At 40.2% G+C, this 10,604-nt stretch overlaps 1 protein-coding gene across 2 annotated transcripts; it reads left to right on the top strand.

Annotated features, from left to right (window-relative positions):
• The first annotated feature begins 4,806 nt into the window (after window positions 1-4,806).
• LOC131343616 (serine/threonine-protein kinase pim-1-like) lies at window positions 4,807-9,064 on the top strand. Of its 2 annotated transcripts, XM_058375436.1 has the most exons (6): window positions 4,807-4,977; window positions 5,092-5,142; window positions 5,345-5,723; window positions 5,821-5,987; window positions 6,136-6,237; window positions 6,872-7,094. In XM_058375436.1, the coding sequence occupies exons 2-5, from the start codon at window positions 5,119-5,121 to the stop codon at window positions 6,148-6,150; spliced, it is 585 nt and encodes a 194-aa protein (XP_058231419.1). In that variant the 5' UTR covers window positions 4,807-4,977; window positions 5,092-5,118; the 3' UTR covers window positions 6,151-6,237; window positions 6,872-7,094. The 2 variants fall into 2 exon arrangements, 1 of the variants encoding a protein (XP_058231419.1); XR_009203161.1 differs by lacking the exons at window positions 4,807-4,977; window positions 5,092-5,142; window positions 5,345-5,723; window positions 5,821-5,987 and adding exons at window positions 7,467-7,517; window positions 7,798-8,435; window positions 8,562-9,064 and having other exon boundaries at window positions 6,193-6,237; window positions 6,872-6,966.
• Window positions 9,065-10,604: the final 1,540 nt, after the last annotated feature.

Here is a 10,604-nt window from a genome sequence, read left to right as displayed (position 1 = left end):
CTGAAAATTAAACATTGAAATAAATTGCAGTGGTGTTAATTACATTGTTCAGTAACTAACCGGTTCCCTGAAAAAACTATGACTTTTTTGCCCCAGACAATCAGGCAAGTGTTACTGTTTAACCCTGTGATTGTACCTCAGGGACATCGATCATTTTTAATGCTTTACAATTCCTGCATTTTGTTACTAAACGCAAATGAACTGTGGATGTCATGTGCAGTCATGTGACCTGCTTTCCATCAGCATTACGGACTCCTGCACAGACTGTCCCGTAGCCTCCTTCACCCAGCAGCTCTCCCGGAGTGTACAGAAACTCAAACACCTCTGTTTAACAGACAGACAATCATTCAAATCAAGTTGAAATGAGAAAGTCCACAGTAACTTTTTACCAAGTTATGCATACAAGTTATACAACACATTACAGCAACATTTTTGGACATGGTGGATTCTAACACACCCCATGGTGTAATGTTGTTCTCCAGAAGAGGACGCAGGTTCTGCACATAAAAAGTATTGTACATGACTAAGTCACAGGTCATAAATATGATTTATTATCATATTGGATATGCCTAATATTTGACTGCATGTAATGCAAGCACTCAGATCTTCAGAAATTACTTAAATATAAATAGCCTTCACTTTCCTATAGATACTGCAAAAGGGTCTACAAGAATTAAATTAACGTGCTCTACATATTTCTTAGCATTATTTTGAGCTTAACATTTCTATAGCCACAGATTACTTTGTGTGTTAATGGGTTTTATTTTTGACTTATAGATAATCTCATTGAAAACTATTTTATAAAGGATTATTTTTAATCTCTATGTGATTATATTTGTATAATCTAATATAATTAATTAAGCACACCAATCATCTTTTACTGAGCAGTACAAGCCATGGAATCTAGACTGTTATAGCATGTTTTTGCTCAATAAATAAAGGTATAATCTCTTCTCACTGTCTCATTTTGACATTCTTCTGAGGTTCAGACAACACTGAGGTTCAGACAACACAGGATCAGGTCACGACAACCTGTGTGTATTGATGAGAGACGTTTAGTCAGAATTTCTAGATCAAATACTTTTTTGAAAAATCAACTAATATGATTCATTTATTGTGTAACACAAGTTTTCCAACGTTACTATACATGTCTAAACTTGATGGGTTTGGACTTTCTCACCTTCAGACAGGTCGTGACAAAGTGCAAGTCCCGGTCAACGATGTCGCCCATGCACTGGAAAGGCAGGTGTCCACACACCATGTCAAAGAGTAGAACTCCCAGACTCCAGATAGACCCCAAATACTCTCCCTCACATAACCACTCAGCTGGGAAGTAACCTTCAGTTCCTGAGTGAAAAAGAGACAAGGAGCACCATCAGCAACGTCACAAAAATGGTTCTCCACTGCATTTTTTGATTCTTTCCAATACCTATGATGTGCTTACCTGCATAATATCTGTAGGGGCTGTCCTGCAGCAAATCACCACAGCCAAAGTCTATCAGCTTCAGCTGCAGTGTGTCGGTGTTGATGAGTATATTCTCTGGCTTGATGTCACAGTGCAGGACACCACAGTCAGAGCAGTGGCGAGTGGCCTGAACCACCTGACGCATGATGTGGTGTGCAAGTGGTTCTGAGCCACTTAGCAAAAGGGTTCATGCTTAAATTTGGTAAAACAGATGTTAAAAAGAAATAAAAAGAGAAATTCTAACTTGGAAATTTGGCTGGGGAAGCCCTGTGGTCAGCGCGCATACATATTCATAAACCTCCGTTCATTCAATTGCTTCCCTTATGGCTGATTGCTTGATTGGCAGACTGTACAAAGAGAAAAGTGTCTTAGTACCAAGTCTGAAGAATAATCATACACATGTGCTCTCACACAAACACACACCCAATACCTGTCACAGCCAATGAGCTCAAAGCTGGGGCTCTGTAAAATCTGCAGCTCCTCCATTGCAGCCACATAGCACAGCTGGGCAGCACAGGTCAGTCCTCTGGAGTCTGCAGATGAAAGACCAAACATGCATGTAAGGATTTGGGTCTGTGCAACATTGCAGATTTCATGATCTAATTACAATATGTGAAGTTCCTAGAATATTGTTTGTTATCCATGCCAAGGTCCTCTCCCATTTGAATCAAAGTATCATTACAAGTTACACATTACACATTAAAAACAAAATGATACCCTTTTCTTCAGAAGTCTGTAGTTCTTGAAAAGGACAGTCGTGACATCTGCCAGCAGTGCCTTCTGTAGAAGAAACAAATTTAGCTTATTTGCAGATTAAATCTCTTGCTACTTTTATCATGAATCATTCTGCTGTAAAAGTCAACACACAATCAGCTAAAACACTTACTCCATTTTTGCAGCTCCATTATCTTCCAGAAGAAATAGGCCTCCTTCTGGTCAGGTTCCTCCACCTTTTGTAGTCACTCCTGGGATTTCCTCTGGATAAAACACATCATGTCCTTCATCTGGATCTCACTGCTGTAGTAGATGGATATAGATTATTGAACATACACTTTGACCAGCTGATGATATGTTTCCCAACATTACTGCTGTGTGTGTGTGTTTGTGTTATCTGAGAGGAGAAATAAGGACTCACCTCAGGGCCAGGAAAAAATATGTTCTCCACCTCAGACAGGTAGCTGTCATCACCTTCTCTCTCATAATGAAGCATATCAACAGCAGGATTGCTCTGCATTTTCTTGTCCACTGTGTGCATCATTTTTGTTAATAACTGTGGAACACCATAAATATACCTGGTTATTTATCTATTTGCTGTTTTTATAGAATTCAACTTTTTAATTCATCAATTTTTTATAGTCAGATGTGTCAGGACATAAAAAGTCTTTCTGACATGTAATTTTAATACAAAACAATTTCACTGAATAGCAGTTAGGGGATATACACAGATCAGACATAACATTAACAAGATGCCAAAAGGGGGACTAACACAATATTAGGCAGGTGGTCATAATGTTATGTAATTTATGTAAGTAGTTCACAGAAGAGCTGGTGAACAATAGTCAAATCCCATTATACAATTATATTTCATATTATACTGCATCTTTCATTTTCATTTTTGGCCTAGGATGATTTTTCTGTCGTCTGTCTACACTGCGTTCATACACTGAAGAGTGTGTGTGAGGGGTGTGTGGGGTCAGCCACAATGCTGTTAGCTTTGCGGATGCAGCGTGCGGTGTAAATGTCTGTGATAGAGGGAAGAGAGACTCTGATGATCTTTTCAGCTGTCCTCACTATCTGCTGAAGGGTCTTGCGATCTGAGATGGTGCAGTTCCCAAACCAGGCAGTGATGCAGCTGCTCAGGATGCTCTCGATGGTCCGTCTCTAGAACACAGTCAGGATGGGGGGAGGGAGATGGGCTTTCCTCAGCCTCCTCAGGAAGTAGAGGCGCTGCTGGGCTTTCTTGGTGATGGAGCTGGTGACCAGGTGAAGTTCTCTGCCAGATGAACACCAAGGAATTTGGTGCTCTTGACGATCTCCACAGAGGATCCGTCGATGGACAGAGGAGAATGGTCACTCTGTGCTCTCCTGAAGCCAACAACCATCTCTTTAGTCTTGTCGACGTTCAGAGACAGGTTGTTGGCTCTGCACCAGGTCGTTAGCCGCTGCACCTCCTCTCTGTAAGCTGACTCGTCGTTCTTGCTGATGAGACCCACCACGGTCGTGTCATCGGCGAACTTGAAGATGTGGTTGGATCTGTGCATTGCTGCACAGTCGTGAGTCAGCAGAGTGAAGAGAACAGAGTGAACAGCAGTGGACTGTGCACACAGCCCTGAGGAGCTCCAGTGCTCAGTGTCGTGGTGCTGGAGATGCTGTTCCCAATCCGGACTGACTGAGGTCTCCCAGTCAGGAAATCCAGGATCCAGTTGCAGAGAGAGGTGTTCAGGCCCAGCAGACTCAGCTTCTCAATCAGCTACTGAGGGATGATTGTGTTGAATGCTGAAGTGAAATCTATGAACAGCATTCGAATGTAGGAGTCCTTACAGTCCAGGTGTGTGAGGGCAAGATGGAGGGTTGTGGTGATGGCATCGTCCGTGGAGCGGTGAGAACGATACGCAAACTGCAAGGGGTCCAGCGAGGGTGGTAGCTGTGTTTTGATGTGCCTCATGACGAGCCTCTCGAAGCATTTCATCACGATTGGTGTGAGTGTGACGGGATGATAGTCATTGAGGCAGGAAACTATAGACTTCTTTGGCACAGGGACGATGGTCGTGGTCTTGAGGCACATTGGGATGATGGAGCTGCTCAGCGAGATGTTGAAGATGTCAGTGAAGACATCTGCTAGCTGCTCTGCACACTCCCTGAGAACTCTGCCAGAGAGTAAGATGTTCACTATCCAACGTCCACATCAGGAAGGCCACATTACACCATGGGGAATGTTCATCCACCATTTAGACATAAAACAGAACTTATTTACAGTAATGATTTAAAGTGTCACATTTTTAACACATTACACTGGGCCAAAACAGTCTAATCAGTTCATATATTTGCCTGACAAGGTTTATTAAAAGGTCTGAATTTAATATTGTCACATTTACATAAAGTGTACATTAGTCTTTGGGTAAGAAACAGAAGGGATCAGAGCTTAGGTAGCTGAAAGATGATTTCAGATTGATTTTTCAAAACTACTGCAAAGTTAAGAGACATTAAATATGCAGAATGTGTAAGCTTAAATGTGTAAGCTGTAAATTTATTTCTTGAGGGTTCTCTTGTGAAGACGATCAGTTTATCGTTTATCACACATAGGGTGGAAAATGTGTGTTTTAGCAAGTTCTCATCTTTACTGTACCTTTCTATACTCGGAGACATTGACGACACAGTTCTTAATTGTTAGTGTATGATTGTATATTTGTTTAACAGAGGTGTTTGAGTCCCTGTACACTCCAGGAGAGCTGTTGGGTGAAGGAGGCTTCGGGAGTGTCTGTGCAGGAGTCCGTAAGGCTGATGGAAAACAGGTAACCAGACTGCATGTCTACAGCACTAATCAACACAATGCATCACAACTTGTGGACTGTATATGTCTTAGTGAGGTTTCTATAAGAATCTAATTGTGTTGTATATGTGAACAGGTTGCCATTAAATATGTGAGAAAGGAAATGAATGAAGCTTTCATCACCACTGTAAGTAAACTTCCTATACTTCTGAGATTTTGCACCGAAGTTATATGTAGAATTATGTCTCAATTGAATTGTTTCTGATAACATAATAATGAATAATCCATAATAGACACTTGAGTCATTACTAATCCAAACATTTCTGTTTAACCAGAATTTAGACCTAATCACTCCACACCCATGCTAAGTGTATCTGTTTATATTTCAGCCTGGAGAGACAAACAGCCTTCCTCTGGAAGTTGCATTAATGCAAATGGTGTCCAAGCCATATCGCCATGAGAATGTCTTGGAGCTGATCGAGTGGTTTGAGATGTCAGACTGCTTCATCTTGATCCTGGAGCAACCCAGCCCCTGCATAGACCTCCAAAAATTCCTGACAGGTCACAAAGGCCGACTGTCAGAAACACTTGCACACCACATCATGCGTCAGGTGGTTCAGGCCGCTCGCCACTGCTCTGACTGTGGTGTCCTGCACTGTGACATCAAGCCAGAGAATATACTCATCAACACCGACACACTGCAGCTGAAGCTGATAGACTTTGGCTGTGGTGATTTGCTGCAGGACAGCCCCTACAGATATTATGCAGGTAAGCACATCATAGGTATTGGAAAGAATCAAAAAATGCAGTGGAGAACCATTTTTGTGACGTTGCTGACGGTGCTCCTTGTCTCTTTTTCACTCAGGAACTGAAGGTTACTTCCCAGCTGAGTGGTTATGTGAGGGAGAGTATTTGGGGTCTATCTGGAGTCTGGGAGTTCTACTCTTTGACATGGTGTGTGGACACCTGCCTTTCCAGTGCATGGGCGACATCGTTGACCGGGACTTGCACTTTGTCACGACCTGTCTGAAGGTGAGAAAGTCCAAACCCATCAAGTTTAGACATGTATAGTAACGTTGGAAAACTTGTGTTACACAATAAATGAATCATATTAGTTGATTTTTCAAAAAAGTATTTGATCTAGAAATTCTGACTAAACGTCTCTCATCAATACACACAGGTTGTCGTGACCTGATCCTGTGTTGTCTGGAGCTACATCTTTATCCTCAATCCTTAGCCACAAATGGTTTGATGAACCTCAGAAGAATGTCAAAATGAGACAGTGAGAAGAGATTATACCTTTATTTATTGAGCAAAAACATGCTATAACAGTCTAGATTCCATGGCTTGTACTGCTCAGTAAAAGATGATTGGTGTGCTTAATTAATTATATTAGATTATACAAATATAATCACATAGAGATTAAAAATAATCCTTTATAAAATAGTTTTCAATGAGATTATCTATAAGTCAAAAATAAAACCCATTAACACACAAAGTAATCTGTGGCTATAGAAATGTTAAGCTCAAAATAATGCTAAGAAATATGTAGAGCACGTTAATTTAATTCTTGTAGACCCTTTTGCAGTATCTATAGGAAAGTGAAGGCTATTTATATTTAAGTAATTTCTGAAGATCTGAGTGCTTGCATTACATGCAGTCAAATATTAGGCATATCCAATATGATAATAAATCATATTTATGACCTGTGACTTAGTCATGTACAATACTTTTTATGTGCAGAACCTGCGTCCTCTTCTGGAGAACAACATTACACCATGGGGTGTGTTAGAATCCACCATGTCCAAAAATGTTGCTGTAATGTGTTGTATAACTTGTATGCATAACTTGGTAAAAAGTTACTGTGGACTTTCTCATTTCAACTTGATTTGAATGATTGTCTGTCTGTTAAACAGAGGTGTTTGAGTTTCTGTACACTCCGGGAGAGCTGCTGGGTGAAGGAGGCTACGGGACAGTCTGTGCAGGAGTCCGTAATGCTGATGGAAAGCAGGTCACATGACTGCACATGACATCCACAGTTCATTTGCGTTTAGTAACAAAATGCAGGAATTGTAAAGCATTAAAAATGATCGATGTCCCTGAGGTACAATCACAGGGTTAAACAGTAACACTTGCCTGATTGTCTGGGGCAAAAAAGTCATAGTTTTTTCAGGGAACCGGTTAGTTACTGAACAATGTAATTAATACCACTGCAATTTATTTCAATGTTTAATTTTCAGCAAATGCTTGAAATTGGTCTGATTCAGTTGTGTGTTCAGTCAACATAAAGAAACTGTATTATTTATTGTCAATCATCTGCAAAGTGAGAATTGCAGCAAAATGTAAGCAAAATGGGAGTATGAGGCTAAGCGAGTCTGAAGCTTTATTCCCCAATGGAATAGTTTCATTTTATTTCTGATCACAACTCTGTTGTCTGTTGTTCTGTCTCAGAACTCTGTTCTGTTCATGTTTTACAATAAGAATGTGCATTTTGTTTTTATGTCTGAACAGGTTGCACTTAAATATATGGGGGAAAAAAAGGACATTAAATACATCACCATTGTAAGTAAACTTCTACTTCTGAGATTCTGCAGAGAAGACATAGAGTCCAAAAACAACCACTTGATAGACCAAATGATGTTTCCATTTACTCAGTCCTACTAAAATAATCCTAAACTATTTACCTTCAACTTAGAGTTCACATTCAGATTGTATTCCCTATCATCCATAATAGATATCTGAATCATTACCAGTTCAAACCTACATATTGTATCATCTCTGATTCAGTAGTTCAGAAGAATTCACTCCAATCCAGGGCTAACTGTATCTGTTCGTATTTCAGCCTGGAGAGACAAGCAGCCTTCCTCTGGAAGTTGCATTTATGAAAAAGGTTTCCAAGCCACTTCTTTGTAAGAACGTGCTGGAGATTATTGAATGGTTCGAGATGTCCGATTGCTTCATCTTGGTCCTGGAGCGACCCAGCCCCTGCATGGACGTCCTGCAGTTCCTTAAACATCACGACGGCCGACTGTCAGAAGCACTGGCTACAAAATTATGGGTCAGGTGGTTAAAGCTGCTCGTCACTGCTGTAGTGCCGGTGTTTTTCATGGTGACATCAAGGCGGAGAACCTTCTCATCAACCCTGACACACTGGAAGTGAAGCTTATTGACTTTGGCTGTGGAGATTTGCTCTCTCACACACCCTACACAGAATATGAAGGTAAGTGCATAATAAGTACAAGACAGAATCAAAGAGAATACATTGAAGTTTTTTTTTCAACAGTGCTGATGGTGCTCCTTCTCTCACTTTGAGTAACTCTCCACCTGAGTGGGTGTGTGATGGAGAGTATTTCGGTTATCCTGCCACCATGTGGAGTCTGGGAGTTCTCCTGTTTTACCTGGTCTGTGGACACTTGCCCTTCCACAACGAGGACGACATCTTTTACAGGAAGATGTACTTCGCTCAAGGCATGTCTGAAGGTGAGAAAATGTAGAAGCATCTCTGTTGTAGTTGTGAAACTGGCATTAAAATATTAATTGATTTTTTAATAATATCTATCTAAATGTCAGAGCACTATCTATAATATCTCATCACTGCACACACAGGTTGCCACAATCTGATAAACTGGTGTCTGGACCCGGAACCTGAATGTTGGCCAATGTTTGAAGAAATCCTCAACCATAAATGGGTTACATCTGCTGGATATGAGTGAAGGATCTGAGTGGGGGTGGAGCTGTTGAAGACCCTCGCCCTCACTTACATAAAGAAAAAAATAAACAAACAAATGTATATATAAATGTATATATAAAACAAATAAATCGTTGTATATATAAATGAATTCCATTGCAGCACCATTTTTTTTCTTATTTAGCAATCTGGATGTCTATTTTCTAGTGTGCTTGGGATTACTGTCCTGTTCACTCCAGCTTAAGCTGCTGAAATATGGTCCTATACCTGATTTGGAAATAGATGTACACACATGGACAAAATTGTTGGTACCCTTCCATTAAAGAAAGAATGGTCACTGAAATAACTTGAAATGGTGAAAAGTAATAATAAATAAAAATTTACTTAAAAATGACTAATGAAAATCAGACATTGATTTTGAACTTTGGTTCAACGCAGCCATTTAAAAAAAAAAGCAAATTAATGAAACTGGCCTGGACAAAATGGTGGTACCCTTAACCTAATATTTTGTTGCACAACATTTTGAGGCAATCACTGCAATCAAGCAATTTCTGCAACTATCACTGAATCTTCTGCACCTGTCATCAGCCTACTCCTCATGAGCAAACTGTTCAGCTATCTCAGGTTTGAAGGCTGCCTTCTCCAGACTGCATGTTTCAGCTCTTTCCACAGATATTCAACAGGATTGAGATCAGGGCTCATAGAGGGCCACTTCAGAATAGTCCAATGTTTTGTTCTTAGCCATTCTTGGGTGTTTTTAGCTCTGAGTTTTGGGTCATTATCCTGTTGGAGGACCCATGACCTGCGACTGAGACCAAGCTTTCTGACCCTGGGCAGTACATTTCACTCCAGAATGCCTTGAGATTTCATTGTACCATGCACAGATTCAAGACACCCTGTGTCAGATGCAGCAAATCAGCCCCAGAACATAACCGAGCCTCCTCCATGTTTCACAGTAGGTACAGTGGTCTTTTCTTTGTATGCTTCCTTTTTGTCTCTGTGAACATGTGAGCTGATGTGACTTCCCAAAAAGCTCCAGTTTTGTCTCATCTGTCCAAAGGAAATTCTCCCTAGAAACATGCAGTGGGAGAATGCCGAATTGTGATATAATAGTAATTGTGATGTACAGCACAGTGAATCGGGAAGACTTCAGGGTGGACCAAGGTCAAAATAACACACAGAAGCACTCTAGGATTAGGGACTAACTGACCTACACACAATAAAATGAATTAAAACCTGTAGTCAAGGCAGGCAAAGATTAAAACCAGAACAGTCAAAAACAAAAACACAAAACGGAATCTTAGCACACATGCAAACACAACACGCCAAGTGAGTATCGAACCTGGGGATACTGGCTTCAGTTCGAGCTGGAGCAGCAGGAAAGCCAGGCTGGAGTATGGAGTGGACCAATCTGAACTAAACACATACACACACGGGACAGAATACACAACACAACGCATACCTCTCAGGTTGTAAGAGGGCCCAAATGGACAACATACATAAGACCCATATTGGTCCCACTTTATGAAGCCTATGTGGGATATACTAGGGCCCAGTGTTTTGATTAATTCAGTATGTTAGTTTTGATTAATAGTCAGTTTTGTCCATTTTCAGCTTGAATATTCCTCTGTTTTTCATCTAGAAAATCACAAACCATGAAAGATGTTTCAAAAGGTTCGGTATAACAAAAATTATACTGAATTTCAATAGAACTTTTCAGGTTTTTTACAAAATGTTGAACATCTACATAAACATTTTAATAAAACAACAGCGTAATGCTATCCCAGTACCATTCCGACTGGTCTTATGTAACCAATCTTACATAGCATCTAGAAGACATAATAAAAGAAAGAAATATTAACAGTCAATAGTTAAAGGAATATTTTACTATTTTGTTTTTTTTTTGTTTTTTTGTTTTTTTGTTACTTTGTTTTCGGATTTGTTACTTTGTTTGGCACTTC

The sequence above is a fragment of the Hemibagrus wyckioides genome, linkage group LG02 (assembly GCF_019097595.1).
Source record: "Hemibagrus wyckioides isolate EC202008001 linkage group LG02, SWU_Hwy_1.0, whole genome shotgun sequence".
In the NCBI taxonomy this organism is placed as follows: domain Eukaryota; kingdom Metazoa; phylum Chordata; class Actinopteri; order Siluriformes; family Bagridae; genus Hemibagrus; species Hemibagrus wyckioides.
The sequence above is the reverse complement of the archived record's forward strand: the minus strand, read 5'-3'. Positions and strand labels throughout refer to the sequence as shown.